This window comes from Augochlora pura, chromosome 7 (assembly GCF_028453695.1).
Source record: "Augochlora pura isolate Apur16 chromosome 7, APUR_v2.2.1, whole genome shotgun sequence".
NCBI lineage: Eukaryota > Metazoa > Arthropoda > Insecta > Hymenoptera > Halictidae > Augochlora > Augochlora pura.
Window position 1 is genome coordinate 36,630,097 of NC_135778.1, and position 20,856 is coordinate 36,650,952.

A 20,856-nucleotide genomic window follows, 5' to 3' on the forward strand; every position below is an offset into this window, starting at 1 on the left:
TTAACGAGTTTACCAATTCCTCAACACGCGTACACGTCGAATCCACACTGTCGCAACCTCGACTCGCCGATGTCTCATTAAACGACATTAAAAATTGTGGCAATACGCTGCTCCTTTGGAAAACCCCATCATTCGACGTACAGGGAATTACAGCGTACAACTCGATGCGACCTACTGTTGCATCAAATCACGTATGCACATCGTGCATGGTTTTTAACACAGGGTGAAGGGGAGAAAAAAGAAACCGAATGAACTCACCGCGTTCCCGAGTGTCCATTGGACCGTCTTCCACTGCTTTCCTCGTCCTCGTCGTCTTCGTCGTCCCTCGAGGTAGCCAATGAGTGGGGAACAGAAGAGGGAGCACTGCTACCGGAATCGGGCCCTGGGCCCATCCTCGTACCGGAAGCACCGCTGCAGCCCGCCGAAGACGCCGACAGACCACCCCCTCCCTGGCCCTCCTCGTTCTCTGCGCGATCCACCTGGAATAACAACAGCACAGTTTGGTTAAAAAAAGTCTACCAATATTAATATATTTTTCCAGCAAATTAATAATTTGAAATGTTTGAAGAAGCGAGAATTAAGGTTAAACAGAATTTGTAAAATATTTGGAATTGTACGAAGGATAATTATGAGGTTAGAATGGTCCAATGTAACAATTTATCTTTGAACTAAAATTAATCAAAGACTGTCAAAACACTGGCTGAGATTATTTAACAAGCTTGCGGAGGGTAAAAATTTTAATACTCTGAGAAAGTAGAAAAGTCACTTATTTTTATTGTAACTTTTATGTTTAAACTAGTCACATTTTGTCCAAGTGTCGTGGATATCACATTCGAATGGTTATATTTATTATAACAAATATTTTTCAGCAGATATTAGCACTTCGATTTATACTATTATAATATAATTGCTCGTAGCGAAAAATATTTCAAAGGAGATTCGAATATTATCGAGCGCGACTAATTCCGACGTTATTAGGTTTTTCGTGACCTTTGTTTTTCGAACGGAATCGTGTATTTTTTAATACAGCGACGGATACAGGTCGTTATAAAAACATCGACGGACACAGCCCGACACATTCGTTATAAAAATGTATTAACCTACTTCGGTCGTACAGATATTCTTCAGATATTTGCATGGCGAACAGCGGATTCGATGAATAAAGCGTAACCAATGAACCCGCGAAAACTGTGACGCTTAAAAAAAAAAACAACAAATTTCGTATGCGCGACGTGTGATAAAAAGCGAACAAATTTTTTTCCTGGAAAAACCGAAACTGGGTCGAATATTAGGAAGCCACTTTTCCAATATTTCTAGTTTCTCTTTTTATTGCGAAGAAATGGAATTTTGTTTATAAATGGGAGTACCAGTTTCACATGTTTTTTAACATTTATTACTTATTGTTTTCTAATGTTTATTTAAGTGTTATGATTATGGCAATTCTACTCTAGGTAACGACTAAACACGAGAGCATCGCGTTCTACAACGTCAACGGTTGAATTCTGTTTCATTTTTATTTCGTCCCCGAAGTGCCTCGTAGAATTTCAGGCAATTCAACACCGCAGAGTTCAATTACGGCAAAGAAGGTTATTTTACGCATCGACTGACTTGAATGACTCCATCCAGTATTGCGGCGAGATCTTCCTTCCTATTTCTTTTTACGGTTATACGATGTCGTTCCTCATCTGTATTTGGGAAGGCGAAAAGATTGAACTTGGAGATCCGGAATCTACGGGCTCGTGGAATTCGACAACCACAAAATGGACGACGCGACTTTGTAAATACTAAACTCCACGTAGACGCGAGTCCAAAAATGTGTAATTATAATCGCGTTACATTAAATTTATTCGAGAAAAATTATAACACTTTCTGTAGTATAAATTGTAGATCCAAGTGTTGTATATTTAAGGTTATTACAGAATTACCTGTTATACCAGAGAAGGGTTGATCTCTGAGCCGATTCGAAGTAACCCTTTTTTTCCTCGGCGAAAATGTTGCGATATTATGTTGCTCGCAATTTACATAAAACAAGAACCGAAGCAAAGCAAGAGGAAACCAAAGGAAACTGTCTTTCGTCGGCAAAACGAACAGACATTCTTGGACAGAAGACGGTAATGATGCTGAATGTATTCTGTGTGACCTTTTCTTTCCCGAATCCACAGAGGGATGTAATCAGCTGTTCGGGCTGCTCTTAATTTGTAGATAGTAACCTTATTTATTCGCGTCGGTAACGATGATGAAAACAATCATGTGTTTCTGACGTGTAGAAATTATTTTCTCATATTTTTGGCTAAAAAGTCTCGTAAGTTTTGCATTAACAAGATGGTTCGAGTTCTTTAAAGGTAAACATTTCTCAAGAAAGATTTCTCGAGGGAAATGCAACAATATCACAAAGCTACAGATCAATATGTGGAACAATAGCGAATGCCTATAGTAGTCGATGCTTACAGGCGGTCTAAAAAGTACTCGTATACAGAATGTTTGATTTTTGGCAAATTGTCGATACTTGAACTGCCATAGTTTCATAAAAAATGATTCATATTTTAATAAATTCGAACTTAGTTTAAAGCTTGAAGCTATTATATAACACTACATTTATTTATTATATATAGAAATTGAAACGTTCCCAAAATCATAGAAAAATTTTGTTCTATTTGAAAACTTTTGGATAAGACATGTATTCTAATTAAATAAGACACTCCCAATTCTATGTACTACAGTGTCTACACGTATAAGTACAATATATTGAATATCACGGTATATAATCAGTAAAAATTAAAATTAAAAACAGACACATATCCATGAAAATTAAATTGTATATTAAAATCTATTTCGTCGTACATCAAATTAATTATTTTCAAAGCACCATGTCTTTATATGTTTCTGCAATATTCACGTTGGAATCCTTTCTATTTGCAACCCTGTGTACTGCAGTGTCTACACAGAACTATCATCTCGATGCCGCTTCAGAAATTCGATTCTTATTCAAGACCACTCGAGAGTCGTTTTTATTGGAAAAGTTTTGACAATCCAATAACGATGCTTTTCATTGTGAGTTGAAGACGCTCGTCTTGTTAACTATTCGTTTGGAATATTAAACACTGTTCGGATTTTTGTTTAAGGAAGCCAAGCGTAGAAAATAGCATGCTACAATAACTTCTGTAAATGTAGTTAATCGGCTAAAGCAAAAGACTTTATATATGACATTATTTAGATATTTAGTTATACGAAAAATAAATTAGATATTTATTTATCTTAAAATTGTTTAGATATTTAGTTATCTTAAAATTGATTAGATATTTAGTTATACAGAAAATTAGTTATATATTTATTTATCTTAAAATTGTTTAGATATTTAGTTATCTTAAAATCAATTAGATATACTAATCAATTAGTCGTCATGCAATATCTTTAACCAATATCATAAAAGAACGAATCGATTTTATAACCTCCAGCTTCATTGTGAACTATCCAAATATTAAACTGCTTGAAAAGCTCCCGGAAGATATTATAAAATTCCATCAAGACTTAATTCGCCGCACATTTCCCGGGCAGCAAGAAATATCGTCGTATTTTCCCGCAAAGTATCCCATAAAATACTGTTCCACGAAACGCACTTCACATAAAGTCATACGTAGAAAAAAGTCTTGCAAAATATAAAAACAGACCGTCTATCCATTTGGTATAGTATCGGTACTGTAATTGTTACTATACGCATCAATAATTAAATAAATAATCGCTTTATAAATCAGCGACAGAAAATAATTGGCATGATATCGTTTCGATATAATTTAATTTAATAAATCACCGGCATTATTTTCTTGCATTCTATATTGCATTTAATATTATTTATAAAATTTTATAAAGGAGCTACATTGTAAGATAATATTTCAAAACTATGATTTCGATAAATAATATTTCAAAAATATCATTTCAAATGCGCCCACGTGCGAAGAGTAAACTTGCGCACGATCAAAGTGCGATCAGCTAATTGGTCGAACAGTGAATTAAATTAATCGGATCTATGAGGCACCCAACCAGATTACTATAATCAATATCCGACGTATTAATTACTCGTTTCGTATCACAGCAATTATGAAATGAACATTCTCACGCCGAGATTTTATAATTAATCGTGACACTTCTGTTTCTGAACGATCTACAATATTTCCGCTGGCTTAAAACGCAATCGAGTTTCGACTTTATATAGGTCGCTCTAAAAAGGAACGAAAATCAAATGTACAGGGTGATCTAAAAACAAGTTGCTACAATTTGTAGGAACATAAAAATAATTGTTAATTCTTTCAGTGAATAAATTTCATCGAAATTTTATTTATATTTATTTAGGAATAAGAAATAAGATGAAAAACTCAATTTTATCATTAAAAATTGATGACACAAGATAACTAACGAAAAACTAGTCCAGTCGCTTTTAAATTAGCAGTAATCCTTCAACTGCTTTAAATACTTTTTTTTCGCGTCAAAAGCACCTCCTTTGAGATTCAAAGTAAAAATATCTCAAGGTCCGAGAAGTTGACGTAACTTGTCAACAAATTGCTATGTTTATGACATTCTCTGTTGGCTCCAAACTCGGTTCACGCTTTGTGGAAGGCCGAGCAATTTTATATCGAAAGACTTTAAGATCATTGCAAGAATAACGCGGCTAACAAAAAGTTAATCGTTAATCCCCTTTTTGTTCCACCGTATCTGATTAAATGCTGCGGCGAAAATTTTATTTCGTAATTACATAGCGCGAACTTAACCTTGTGTTTCATTAGCCATTGTCGGCAAAGCAGTTTTTCGCTAGCACAGTTGGTACGGCTTATAATAAGTCTCCCGAACTCGACGACGAATTTTCCCGAATTTAAGCTTTAAAGAAATATGGTCGACTCTGCGATACTTAATATTAAACCTAATTTAATATAGAGATGATATTTTAACTGAATATTTAAATTCTTTCTTAATAAAGGAAGAAATTTACAGATATCTACCTATAGCAATCGATTGTAATGCAAGAGATGCAATGCAAACGATTGATTATTGAAGGTTAATTGACTTCTCGTCAGCTGTACTGAATTCACTAAGAAGATTCCACAACCTTAGACATCTAATGTCAGATACTATCTAATGATCGATATTAAAGCAACGAGGTTTAGGCCAACCTCGCGATTGATCCGATTACACTTTCTGCCATCCAATTTTCAACACCATACGCGAACCTCTACCGCCATACGAAACGAAACATCGTAACAATATTTTCTATTGCGTACGAAAGATAAATCCAATATCGTTATTGGGATTTATTAGTTATATTGATGGGCAACGCAATTAATGTCGTTGTTCGTAAATGCATCTGGCGGTGTTCAAACATCATTCAAAAGCCAATTTATCCGATAATAAGTGGGAACAATTAAATTGCTCTGCTCTATTGACCTAATTTCCTCAGGTTTTAATCGAATACCAATAACTTGAAATAACACACTTCTATTAGTTTCCTATCGCCGGTATAATCTACTGGAAATAATTAGTTTACTGTTTACGCGCGTTTCGAAAGTTTATGAGAATCGTGAAATACGATTCAAATGTTTGACTTTCCGCTCGCTGTAATTACTGCTGCATGAGCGGTTCACTGCGGAAATCGATTAACTATCCTTTTTGAAAAATCCTAAGTATCGAAGCACTTGGTATAGTCATAGCTTTTTATATTTGTAATAACTTTCTCTGATAATTGAGATTAACGCCATGAGAACAGTGAAGTTTTTACTGTGGAGTTATCAGAATTTATTTAATATATTAATTTGTTGTAGTGTTTGTTTCTGAAAATTCTAATACAAATATCTAATAGCAAATTCAATCATTGCTATGATTATACGATAAATATATTTCGTTATGAGAGTTTAAAAGATCCGCGTCTTTTTACAGTGCAGCTTTAAATACAACCCTTTTTGTTAAATTAGACGGCGTAGTAAAATGTTATCTTAATAAGAGCAGGAAGAAATTTTTACGTCTACTTTACTGTTGCAAGTCTTTCTCATTTTCATTCGTATGCAAATGCAAAGCCTCAGAGCTATGTGTTACGAGATATTACTACATATTTCCCTAGAAAGCTGAATTTTCCGCGGGTTACGATTAAAAAACCTTGTTTAATATGTATTCGTCGTTTGTATATTACAGAAAATAATCGATTTTTGTTTCTTTAATTCTAAATAAATTAAATTTTTATTTTTATTGAACGGAGATAATTTTAACTGAAGATGGTAGAATTATAACTATCCCTGAAAAATATATAGACCATGTCAATATTATAGACTATATCATTTCTATAGATAGTGGCGAAAAATGTCGGCATTTTATAAATGGCGTTGCAAAAAGTTACTGGACGAATATTTGTTAATAAAATTTAGTCAATATTGTTTTGAAATCTGTCGTAGTATAAACCGTACAAAAATGATTCCAGACTCCCGTATTTCATCATCAGACGAAATCAATGCGCTCGTATTAATGGTGAAATCATGCAAAACAACGGTTCTACTGACTAGGAAACGGACATACGCAAATCTGTCATCCATCAAACTGGCAGTACAATAAATTTTATAGGTGAACCATGTTGCTGCGAAACAAGATCGTGTTATACAACAAATCGTACGACAACCATACGCGATTTATGGTTATCGTTCACTCGTAGCATCGAATAAGGTTACACATACTGTTGCATATTATTCATTCATACGTTTAGCTGAGTAATAGACTTCTCTTTTTATAATAAACTATGGTATAACTTCTTCGACCTGTTTTTTACAGTTGTCCACTACAGTTTTAGAATTTGAATGTCTCTTTAATTTGCGCGGTAAAGAGCTTACAACAGATACCTTGATAATCCTACTAAACGTAGAGTAAATGTTTACCCTAGTGTAATCCTACTTTAACTACCCTTTCAGGCTTTTCACTCATTCCGTATCAACTCTGATTCCATTTCAAATCCTCCTAAAATAATATCCACCTTTCATCCTCGGTTACAATTTATTTTAAAAATGACAGCCTTTTACGTATGAGAATAAAATAATAGCGACATAAGTTATACGTTAGCATGTACAGAGTGTGCATTTTAAAATATAAGTCAAAATTTTCGAAAATATTATTATTATACCATTTTGTCTTAGCTTCGTAGCTGGACGTGATTGTGAAACGAAAAAATTTGTTATAATTAATTTGGTTATAATTAATATAATATAAATATATTATGTTAAATAATACGTAATACATAACCTCTAGAGGACGCATTATGACAACGATTCATGTCAAGGTTATGGTTTCTCGTTCGCTAATTTCGAATAAGGTTCTTGTAATCTCTTTTCTGAAGACGGCAAATGGATCTACATAGGTTATATTATGTACGCAACGAGGAGTGATTATGCCTCGGCTGGATGCAACCGGCACTAGACACGATTCACTAAGGGACTACTTTCGAAAGATTCCTTTACATGGAAATCTTGAGATCTCTCTCGCCTATTTCCCGTACCATATACACCCTCGAATTCAAACGCCTTCGGCTCGTATAAAGAGCAGAAACGTGCATTGAACGTCGTTATGCTGAATCATGTTTTGGAATTCGTTGCACCGGAATTGGCGTATATGAGAAAAGTCGGAGCCCTTTTTCAAGAATAACGAGGTTTTCAATACTCATTTATCCATATATTATAGAAATATGACGCACCAGTTTTCCTTTTTATTAAATAGTTAAAGTTTTTTGAAGCAGACTGTCGCTGCGATCTGTTTGAAAAATGTGTAAAAGTGATAACTAACAAAGCGTGGTATTTTCTTTATACTATATCTGTGTCAGTATTTTAATAATAATTATTTACTTACTCATTCGTTTTATTTTGTTATATAGATTTTTCAACTTTCGGTTGACCGTTTCCATCTTTCAGGTTGCGTTAATTAAAATAATATTGAAGTTATGGAACCGTTTTCGTACGCCTAACCGATGTCACATCGAGGTCGTCTACATATTATGATAATCTAATGAATAAGTTATTCCAACCGCCACTGCATCAGGGCTCACCTGTAAGTACCTTATCCAACCAACCAATAGCACCGCGATTCCGCATCGAGTTTGTTTGTGTTTCTCGACCAACCACCCAATACCTCTCCGACTTCGCATCAGGTTCGTCTGTGCATCTACTAACAAATTGATTACCATTTTCCCTAGAAGTTGGCCCGTATCAATGAAAACAATTTCGCTATGATATGAATTGTACGAGACTGTAACAAATTTTATTGACATGCAAACGTTGTTCAAAATTGTGTTTTATTCCGCCTCTCTTTGGCGATCGATAATAATGCCGATAGGTCAGAATTCTCAATATAGGTTTGTCAATAAACATCGACAATATGAATGGACAATATTTATGAACAATATCGTCAATGCAATATACTGAAATGTTGCCAATATTATATTGACAATACGTATCGATCATTTGGAGGTTAATTTACAGATACGATGTTGCCGACAGCTTCGAAATGTTGACAATATACAGGGTAATCCATTTAAGTAAAGACAGCTAATTATCTTCTGCTAGGATAACTATCTATGTAACTATTTTCCCCTAAAAGGGAATTTTCAATTCAATATATATAAGGAGCTAAAATATGATTAAATAATATTTATAAGCTTTTACTCTCTCTTCGATTTATTTTTGATAACACTTAAATCACTTCAACAAAGTATTTATTCTACATCCTAAAAAGTTGAAAACACATACACATAACTTAACTTATAATACGCCACCCAGTATATTAAACGTCTACAAGCAGCCTTATCGAGCATGTCTCTGTCCATACGAACGAAAACTACAAGTCGAGGACGCCGCGTATAGTTTCTATGTCTTAACAATACAGAAACTTTCGGTCACACTTCCATGATGGTGGAGTTACACATTCGTGTCACGTGTGCTTTGACATTTGTGACATCGGGGTTTATGACACTGCAATCGTTATTGGATTTTAGAGAGCAGGATGCTAGAGGCACATGTGTTTCCTAGAACGTGCGACATGATAAATTGTCTCACGGGGTTCCAACTCCGCAGCTAATTTGTCGACAGCTGGCGCACCGCATGTCTGAAATAATCTTAAAATATGGTCAATTTCCATTGACAGGGTCGTCAACCAATCCGATGATACCGGAAACGTATCTGTATAATTGCTCGACAAATTGAAAGTGCAATTCTACATTCTGGACATTAATCCTATTTTGTTCTTGGGTGTTTCCTTAACCTGTGCACACTTTTTGTCGGTAGACAGAAAAATGTTTCAACAATATTGTGTCGGTTTCACATGTTTTTCAAAGATTTAGAATTATGAATAAATTGTTAACAGCAAGTTCTATTGCTTATCCCTGGGACACTTACGGTATTAAAAGGTTCGAGGTCTACTTATTTTTTCTCTTTCAGAGATATATGCAATACTATTAAACAATACATTTGGATATCTGCAAAGATAAAATATAAAGAATAATACCGTAATACCATGGTTAATGTTCGTAAAGGAAATGGACTTCAAAAAATGCCAGCCTGTTTTCTCGCGTCAGCTTGATCGACTGTGAATAGTTTCTGCGAATAGAATGTAAACAGCGAGGTGGAAACATAATGCCGACAACCACCTAAGGAACGCGAGCGCTGCACGAGTCCCGTGTAGTTGATTTCACCGCGACTGTTGTTTCTGATAGCAACCGCACGTGGCACGGTTCTCGAGCGTGCAAAGTTTCACGACATTTGACAATCGCGTGTTAGAAGATATCCTTCAATTTTCTTAATCGACCAACGCGCAGCGACGGATCTGTGATTGTAAGAAAGAAATATTTAACTAAAACAATTGTTCGATCGAATTCTTTTCAGTCGAACATTCTATTAGATTAAGAACTATTCATTGCAATATATTTGAATAAATTATTCGAACAGAGATTACAAAATTAATCGAGTAGTGGTGCTAATTGTCGACCGATTATGTTAAGGTTATGTTACATTTTTTAAGTTACATGTATGTAAATCCTTTGCGTTCAAAGAAATATCAGTTAATCATGCGCCGATGATCAATTTATCAAAATTGAATAATTTTAGGAATTTGAAGAAATTAACGTGTCGCAATGTATAACTAATATAACAATATTTATTATCGTTTCTATAATGTCAGAAATTGTAAAAGAGAAAATCAAAAATCGGTTGCGGTTGATTTGGTAGTTGTGTCAACAGTACTGAAGTCTTGTAAATGCACACGATGAGACGCGAATGTAACGTTAACGATTTACCACGGATAACAATGTGTTCGACAATGATTCGAATCGTTATAGTTCCACGAATTGCCGAGAAACTTACTCAATGGCGAACTTGTAAACATCGGAGCGTTGACTTATCGATTGTCCATAAACAGGTATGCGCATACATACCTTTTCTGTCTGTCAATACGTGTTTCGTTAGTTAACGAACCGAGTGACCGAGTTTCGCGCACGTACACACGTAAAATGGAATTTTTAGTTCAACGAATCAAGAAGACAAATCCGCAAATAACCTTGTTCCTCTATCGTTGGTGAAAATTTTGAACGAGCAAAAACCAAAGGAGTAAGAGGTAACTGGAATTACAGTGCACTAGAGTATTATTAATTATTTATTATCAATAGCATGAGTTGAAATCTTAATACATTTACGGTGTGTGAAAATTTAAAAAAGGCATTTAAAATACAATAAATATTTTTCTTTTTTAGAATGAGCAATTTTCTAGTTGACGAAGATGCATTTTCTTCAATTTTAATTTTTATAAATTGCTGTATGGAAATGGAAAGTTTTTCGCGAGGATCTACAGTCCAATAGTATTAAATTACATTTAATTAATTTGTGAGAGGTAATTAATCTTTGTACACATTTTCTATCTCTTCGAGCTATATCAATACTTGAATGAAATAATTGATTAAATATAAATATTTAAAAACAAAATATCGCTGAACCGTATATTACTTCACGGTTTTAATAATTGTATTATTTAATAAAATGCACGGAAACTGTTTTCAGACGAAGATCGCGCGATAAAAAAAAAGAACGCCGGCAGTAAAAAGTTTTTGGTATTCGCTATTATGCCGAGATTCGCTGGTTCATGCGTCATTTAACCGCAACGCGACGGAAAAGGTAAAATGTTCACGCTCGCTCGACGTGATTGTTATAATAGGTCTGCTGTTTTCGTTATCACTTTTGGTACCGTTGCGACGAGAATGTAGTCGCATTTATAAAAAAAAGTAGGACAACGTACAAATTTGTCTAAACATAAAAGATATTTAATGCGTGAAATCAGATCACGGTTTTGAAATTGTGAATATGCAACTAATTTATCGAAATAAATGTTCGATTATATTACGCTGGAGAACATGCATGATTGTCCTTTCATCGGCGAATGAACGTATCTCGCGTAACGCGTGAAGCATAAAAGACGTGTAGAAGACGTGAATTGCGACCTCTCGTCGTCACCAATGCTTCAAGAACAGAAGACGCCAATTCACGTCCCCGGTGTATAATGTGTTAATTGTTTTACTATCATCGGTACGGCGTCGTGCAATTTCTTGACAGCTGTCGGGGCTTCTGCGTGAATAATTACGCCGTTTAACCCCTTGCGCTACGACGTCTTTCACGTTGCATTGATTAGCACTTATTTATCATTAATATTTTCCTGAATAAGACCACATAATTTTTGTTTCCTTTTATTTAATTCCGTTTCTAGGCTTTGATGACAGAAGAATTGAATTTTTATCACGAGTATGATTCGTCATTACAGTGCAAGTTTTATACATAAAAAATGGTTGTCGCCTATATAATTTTATCAATTTAATGTAAACTTGCAGATACAAATAATTATTACAAATATGTACAAATAATGCAAGTTACGGTAAAAATTATTTTAATCTTTATCGAACTTCAATCATTGATTATAAGATACCATACAATTTTCTTATTTAAAACGAATTGTATTTCAAATAATTAAAAACACATTTAGCACACATCGAAATCTCTTCTGACAATTCTATATATATATATATATATGTGAAAAACTTAATCATTGAATTATTCTAAACCATCGAAATGATCGTGTTGTAGGTAACAGATAGCTGCGTCAAGGATCATGTAATACGGAAATGCTTATGGTTCGCAATCACAAGCAACCGTGCTCGTATTACAGAGATCGATAGTTGTCAATCGGAAAGTTTAATCAGTCAGTTGAACGTGTGCGACTACCAAAACTGGAACACATACCGGAAACTGGATCACAGTCACCTTATTAACTGCTCCGTCACAGGACACGTGTTGTTATCGGCGTATCATTCAACCCCTGCCAAAACTAACTACCGGAATCGATTGATGTGGCAAGGTCTTCGCGCTGATCTCTCGCTGAGCTCTACTCTATACACGTACTATCTCATTTTGACTCCCTGACCTTATAGTATAGCGTCGAATCGGATTATAACGAAGACTCCAAATTGAATTTACTAAATACGGTGACAGCAGTGCAAGCAGTAGACTGGCTCTTATTTTTCAATTTTTCTAAAAGTTTAGATTCCACTTCTTTACCTTCTTTCGATTAATAAAAAAATAGGCAGCAATCATTAAGCATGAAATTTTGAAATTTTCAAAGTCATTTCTTCAGATTCTGTTATTATTATTCGTATTTGTATTATTTTCTAACCAAACACGACGAATGAGGATTTCAAATTGAACTTACTAAATGTAGTAATTTATATTTATACTGTAATGCTAAATATAGTAATTTATACTATAATTGTAAATTTTGTAATTTATACTATATTTATACTATAATAATAAATATGGTAATTTATACTATAATACTAAATATAGTAATTATTTCCTTTTAGAAGCTGTCCTCTTATGCATATTTGTGCAAGACGGCATATCGTAGCCTGATTCGAATTTACAACAGATTTTACATAGAAGTTCCTAATAATTTCTATTAAAAAAAAAATTAAATTGAGACTCTTATTTAGAATCTATATGTTCAATCGATTTTTAATAGAGAATATCAAGTTATCTTGAACAACTCCGTCAATGTTCGCAAATTGAACGATTTGCAATTTTCAGAGGCATTTTCAAAGGAGACGTTTCCACGTCGTTTCAAGGTGTGGAAGGAAGTTGCCGTGGTCACCTAAAAAATTTTACGAGTATACTATGTCTTATTCCGGGACTTCAATTCGCCACGGCTGTGGTCGTAAAAGACAAAGAGCGGAAAAATCCTTGCATTCGACGTAAATAGCAGTTTATTGCCGTTAGTCGTCTCTTTGGTTTCCTGGAGGAAGATGGGACTCAATAACCCCAACTATATCTACAGTGCCTGCCTCAATGCATATTTCTGTTCTTCTTGATAAGAAAATTCAGCCATTAACGATTATCAACCCTTATCACTCCAACCGGCAGTAACATGCCAGATTTCAGCCAGAATTCCAGCATTCTGTCAAATTCTTGGAGTGATAAGGGTTAATCGAAACTACTATAGCATTTGACAAGCATGTGCAAATGATTTAATTGATAGAAGATTTCAATTCATTATTACACGTAACAATGTTAAAAGACGTAATAGAAGAGCAATATCTTTTTAATTTTATAATTATTAGACATCTTTCCTAGCTTCAATTTATAAATTCAACCTATAATTCAATCTACTTTGTTGTCTATCTATGTATAATGTAAATCATAAGCAACAATAATACAAAAATATAGTGAACATCATATACTTTAAGCATTGATTTACTTCTGAGACAATAAAATTAAACAGAACTATAAAATATAAATATAGTTATCGTAATAAGGCATCATACTATACTAATATTATATAGTATACAATATACTATATTATTTTGATATTCATTTAAAATATACATTTAGATATATAGAGAAGAGTTGAATTTTCCTTCGATTTAATAGAAACGATTGGTAGTAATATTTATTAAATTATATGCAAAATGTTCGCAACGAGTCCGACTTATTTATTACAGCGCAAAGTGGTTTTAATGAAACATTCGTAGAACGGTTATGCAACAATGTTTCCTCGACTACAAAATTGTTAGTATGCACGAGCACTCGGTTAGATACCTGGTGTGCAAATGTCACCGTTGCCACGGACTGCCCCGGATTACCGCGAAATGAATGATACCGAATTATGTGAAGTATAAACATACCGCCGGCGGAAAATTACAAATCTGTATTGTGCGCTCCTAGTAGACACTAATGTTGACGATGGTCTCTGATTGCACATACTTGTTCTAACCAGAACGAGGACATTTCGCCGCATGCCCAGTTTACACGCGTTTCATTATTACACGTGCTAACTAACCGCCATTTTCCAACCAATTGTGTGTATGCAATTTACATACACTTTTGCCTAACTGCACGGTGTCCCCCTCAAGTTATTGGATAACTGTGTCTTTTGGGAGAGATTAAAGTCGCGATGCAACAATTTGAGACGACCATAATGCGTGAAGAACGTTGATGGAAAACGATAATAGTGTTACTAATTTAATAGAATAGAATAAAATAGACTGAAAATAGTATTGCAAAATTTTCGAGTTTTAAAAAATTATTTTATATTACCGTACACACCGTTACATTACAAAATTGTAGATAAAAATCATTACTAAACACTATACGCTTCATAAATATAATTTGATATGGTGCCTTGTCTATAATATGTTTTCATACATACATCGTCATCCCAAATAGTTATTTTACCTAACATCAAATTACTTTTGTTCACTCATCATTCCTTCAATTTTGATAAAATCTCCCATAAAATTCACATAAAAAGTTACAGTGAACCATCCAATGACTGAAATAAAAATCGAAAGAACAATCTTGATGGACAATGTCGAGAATTGTTGAAAAAGATCCACGATCGTTAATGAATCGGACGATTAATTGTTAAACGAAGAGAGCACGCGGGCAGAAAGAAATTTGAAGGTTCGATGACAGCTGATCGGATCATCGTGAACGGCGATCAATCTTCTTCGACGTCAAGCAAATCCTCTTTGCTCGGACGCGCGAGACTCCCGGGTGTTATCTTTCTAAATATTACAAGTTCCCGCGGCGGCGAATCGATCAGCCGAAGACTATCGATGCGAAAACGGTAAAACTTTCGGCGAGCAGCGGCAAACAAATATAAACCCGGTTACGACAGAAACGACACGTAGCCCGATTGCGACCGTGAAAGTCAAACGGAAGTTCCGCGGCGTCCTCTGTTCCCATATGGGTCCTTGTATACAGGGTGTCCTTAAAAAATATGTACAAAGGAGTACCAGGTGATTTTTCATTAAAAAAGAACGTGAAAGAAATATAGAATTATTTTTGAGAAAATGGAATTTGAAAATTATATTATATTCAATTCAATATACAAGGTGTGTAAAAATTATTGTAACTTAAGGAAATGAGGGGTTCCTGAGGTTATTTGAAGTAACTTTTTCCTTAGCGAAAATGCAATCTGTGATTTTGTTAAAAAGTTATTAACGATAAAGCGTAGCCAATGAGAGGCGAGGGCGCGAAATTTTAAAATGCTGCAACGTGGCTCGAGATAGCGAGCTGTACCCTGCCGATACTTTTACTATATTTTTCAATTATTTACTCTGAAATAGTGTAAAGGATATTTTTTTTACAAGGTATATTTATTTAAATATATTTATTCTATATTAAAAATTACAGCCGCCCGATCGAATTTTTTCAGAGAATAAATTCCAAAGTAAAACCGTATTTCATATCCGTTTTCTTGTTATTTTATTAGGAATCGCCTTTATGCACCTTTCAGGGACACCCCGTATACCCGCGAAGCTTAAGACCCGGCATTACAGCCGGTATAAAGACGTTTCTCGAAAATAAAGGCGGCTTTTACGACAAAGCCCGCGATACCGTCATTGGACCCTGCCTTCCCCCCCTCCCCTCTCGCCGCCACCTCCGCGTTTACGAGTCGAACGCGGGGGTTTCGGTATAAGGGAATATTATTTATCGGTAACGACGCCCGCCCGCGTGATTAACGAAATCGTCGGACGGCATCACTCGTTCTTCAGGCATTCCCGTCGCTCCTCCCCGCTCCGACAGATCGATGCTCCCGATTGCGAGGACGCTGTCCACATCGATTCGATAATGAAACTAATTGCTCGAACACCGATGAATTTCAACGCGACGCCGCGCCATACCATTCGACAAGCCAACGACGCTGCGCTGAACTTTGTTGGTCGGGCCACCGACAGAAATTATTTGTACATTCGTCGGGCATTGTAATCGCGTTTTTGGTCGAATTGTGCGAGTCGAATGATAAGTAACTGCCCCATCATTCCACCAACTTAGCCCATATTCCTCCGCGTGACGAAAATTCGTTATTTTGTATATTACAGAAAATAGTTCGTTCTTGTTCGTCGAATTCCGAATTTAATTGAATTCTGAATATATTAATTTGAGTCGATATAAAAATAAATTCTAAAAGCGTAAAGAATCGCGAGTAGACGTTCTGAAAATGTCAACAGAATTCGTTGGTTTGGTTCTGAGACATTCTGTATAGCGTCGTTTCGATGACAATTATAGGAGAGCGTGAGGTAATTTAATGATGATATTAATTACACGCGCGTCTCCACGATGACTGGTTGCAAAACAGGCATCGACAGTTAAATGCATCGATCGCCGCATCAGAATTCGACGCGTGGTCCGCGGAGGGTCGAAGATTCTCCTGAGACGATACACAGTGTTCACGATATAATAATCGCTGCATGAATGTCACATTCTGGTAATTAATACGGCGTAACGACACTTTAGTCCGATGTTCTTGGAACAATTATTTAAAAGCTGTCTTTGATCCCGCAATTACAAAATTTACAAATATAAAAATACATAATACATAAATTACAAATATTTTCCATGGTCAAATTAAATATTCCATAAAATGCGATATTATTCAGTCACTTCAAACATTGAAAAATATTATTACAGGAGAGAAAAAGTTAATTAGATCTATACAATAACTAAAGAATGAAATAAACGTCTCTGTTGCATCTTTTTGTCAACTAAGACAATTTTTATTCCCCATAAAAATCTTTAGTCTAAAAAAATCATTATTTCTCGATAGTTTACGAAACAGAAAACTGCGTTCGTAAAAGGAAAAAATAATGTAACGAACTAGTTTTACGTTTCTTCGCTAATAACGCGTTGCAACGACGATTTCCACGGTTCAAGAAACTTTAGATTTCACGCTTGAAACAGTTGTTAACATCGAGGTTTTAATACCGCCCAGTAGTTTGAACTACGCCGTGAAAAAGTTCGCGGTAAAGGGCAGGCTCGAAGATGGAAACAAAAACGGAGGATAGCGGTGACGTAGAATCGTTCCCGGAAACACCTTTGATCTCGAAAGAAATTGCGATCGCAATCGTAGCAACAAGAGCGGGGCGAGATTTCTAGGATCGATTCGAGCGGAACGTTTGAAAACGAACCATTTCTCGATTGTGTGATTGTCCGTGCCCGAGAACCCGACACCCTTTGGTAATTTCATCTCCACCCATCTTCGTGTTGAAGTCTTTACATTTGTAAAATTGGATGTTAATTACGACATTTATATACATATTTATTTTATTTATTTTATTCATTTTATTCACTTTATTCATTTCACTAATTTCACTTATTTCATTAATTTCACTTTCACTAATTTCATTCATTTTATTTACTATTATTTTATTTATTTTATTTACTATTACTATTATTATTATTATTATTAATTTGTATACATGTTCAGCTAAGCTTCAAGTATTAAAACTGTCAAATTAGTTCTATATTCTAATTATTAAGTGTAATTAATTGTATTTGTAGAATTATAATATAGAGGGCGTGGCCGTGTTGGTGCAACAGAGTTACGTAAAGGGCAAAGGGTTGGAAAGAGGACAGCAATATTCGTCTGACATTATATGTCAAATTAATCGATTTAATAATGTAACTATATAAATTGAACTCGACAATTATTCGGCTCAAGATTTGGAATGCATTAGAATCTGTTAACAATTATATTAGGTGCGTTGACAATTATTTTTATGTCTGTACCTACTTCGATTTTTATATAATATAATTCAAAGTAATAAGTGCATACAACGTTGTAAAATTCGTTTAAACTTGTATATAAATTTTACGTTTTATTAGAAATAATTTCAGCAGTAACTGTAACAGAAATTGCAACAGTAATTATAGCAGAAATTGCAACAGTAATTGTAGCAGAAATTGTCGCATCGAAATGCGCGAATTTCGAAAACGTTAATTAAAACTTGTCATCGTTTTTACAACTTCTATTTAATTTATAAACACACGCGTGAAGTGACGTGTGTAAATAAAATGACGTTTATAAATAAAATAATTTAACACAAACGAAATATATACTATCGATCTTATTAAATATACTATATATACGACTGTTAATTTAATGCGCCGCGGCTCCGTTTCGCGTACATTAAATGAAACGTGAAATTCTTCAACGAAAATAAATTCACAGTGAAACGGAACGACATCGGGTTTAATTGACTCCCCGGGATGCGAACAAGATTTTCAAAAAAGGATCGACAGGAAGAAAGCAATTTAGAAACTGCGCTAACGTAGCCGGCCGGAATACGAATGAGATTCTTTCTGGAAAATCGTCGGCTATATATCCCGTGCGTATGTATTTAAGTGCGACGTTGAGGTTCAAATTTGTTCGTCAGTGGAACAAAGGGTAGTTTCTATGAGAATATATATACATATATACTCGACGAAGGAAAGGTTTAAGCAAACGGCATTATGATACAAGAGAGATTTAAAATTAAGTGCCACTTGACCCGAGCTTCCACAACTTTGAGCATCCTCCTGTCACATTTCTTCTCGATTGTTAATGATCGTTGCGACCCGAAAGGCAAATGGCGGAAGCCTTATTGTCAGTCACAATTGACCCCTTTTTATCGGACATATAAGAATGTAATTCTCTTGTAGGTGTTGTTCGTTGTCGATCCCCTTTGTAAAATTTTATAGCACTGAAATCAACCTTGGCAATCAATTTACGATCAACGTTGAATTCGTAATGTCTCGTTTATGCATCTACTTATACCAATAAAAGAAAAACATCGTTTCCCGTTCAAGCACCAATTGAATTTAACTTGTTAATAATTCCATAAACTTCTACGTTGAAATAAACCGCATTGGATTTCGTTCCAACCCAGTCCATTCTATGTTTCTATATTATCTACATTCTATATTCATCGAATTATTTTAAATAAATATTTATTTAACATCCGAATGGATACCTTTTACTAGAATATTTTGTTCGAACAACATTCATTCATTATTCGTTATAAATTATTCTTTCTAGTTATTCGAACAAATTCTTTGTTGAATAAATCATTCGAATAAAGATTGTTACATTATTCCAATAAATTATTCGAACAGAGATTGTAAAATTATTCCCATAATGCTGCAACCGAGTATTACAATTTTGTTATGAACATATCGAATTATAAAATATAATAAAAGAAATGAAATGTATAATATATAAAATTATTACTCAAATAATTATAAAATTGCTGATGCCTTTCTCTACACTCTTGAAAAAATTATTTAGTTACGCATCAATTTTATAAAACATATACTTTAAATACTTATTATATATTTATAAAATCAAATATTTCAACTAGTATTTTATTTGCTGCAGAAAATAAATTACTAGTGCCGAGAGAAATAGTATTGACCACTGTCCCTATATTTGCGAGTAGAAATAGAATCATTTTAACAAACGTTATGGCTGATAAAGTTCAGAGTCGCGCGTACCATAAAATAAGATAGCATCGTCGTATAAAGTGCGAGTCAATTAATTAAAAATAAAAAGGCCGATTTTATTATTGGCGAAATGATTTATTACGGGAATCTGAATTCCGCATGAGAAATTTCGTTCGATATTCCGCGGGCGTCACACGTGAATGCATTCAGATTGCAGCCCGCAACCCGGAGGAATTCTCAAAACGACATACGCCCTCTCTTTGCGGTCAACCAAACCGGGCAGGATACGGCCGATAAAAAATTTGAGCAGCCAGACGTGCTGATTTTTTTTTTATTCTTCCCATTGTTCTGTAATTTTCCGCATCGGACACTCTCGGCCGCAGATCGACCGAAATTCGTCAAATAACATCTGCCATTGTTGCGAACGGAATGCTAAGTTTACGGTACAAAAGAATTAATTAGTTAATTGATACGCATTGTTAAAAGAAATCGATTCAAGTGACGTACTTACTTGGGACGAACTGAAATTAAAGCAGCAACTTTATTATTTGGAATAAGTTTCATGATTTATTGTTCACTGCTATTATCTTAGTTCCAACAAATTATCATTGCTATTCGTATTAAAATTATAAACTGAAAGTTATATTAATTCGATATTTAAAATCGTATCTCTGACCTATAGTATTTCCATTCGAAGTAATATATTGTATTTTATATGATGCATTTACTGAATTTATTGTAATATTATAATATTCAATAATGTTAAATGATATAATGTTAAAATTATTTTGAAACGTGAAACAATAATTTTTCTTTTATTCTTAAAAGAATAATTATTCTTTTAATAAAATTTTAACCAAAATAATATTTCGAACATATTCTGTACAGATCATGCTCGCTCGTTGATTATACATTGTCCGTTAACACCTCGCACTATGATTCATTTTTACGTTGCATTAATTAGCATTTATTCGTTCTTAACATTTTCTTTAATAGAACTAAACAATTCCTATTTCTCATATTGTCTTTATTTATCTTCACCTCTGTGCTT

General features: G+C 34.4%; 1 protein-coding gene across 1 annotated transcript in view; it reads right to left on the bottom strand.

The window, feature by feature from the left end:
• The window catches only part of LOC144472004 (uncharacterized), a 157,191-nt gene that overhangs the window by 41,529 nt on the left and 94,806 nt on the right, over window positions 1–20,856 (bottom strand). The window contains exon 2 of the mRNA XM_078184635.1: window positions 259–479. Within this exon, the coding sequence (XP_078040761.1) occupies window positions 259–479 (221 nt within the window). The remainder of the gene's footprint in view (window positions 1–258; window positions 480–20,856) is intronic.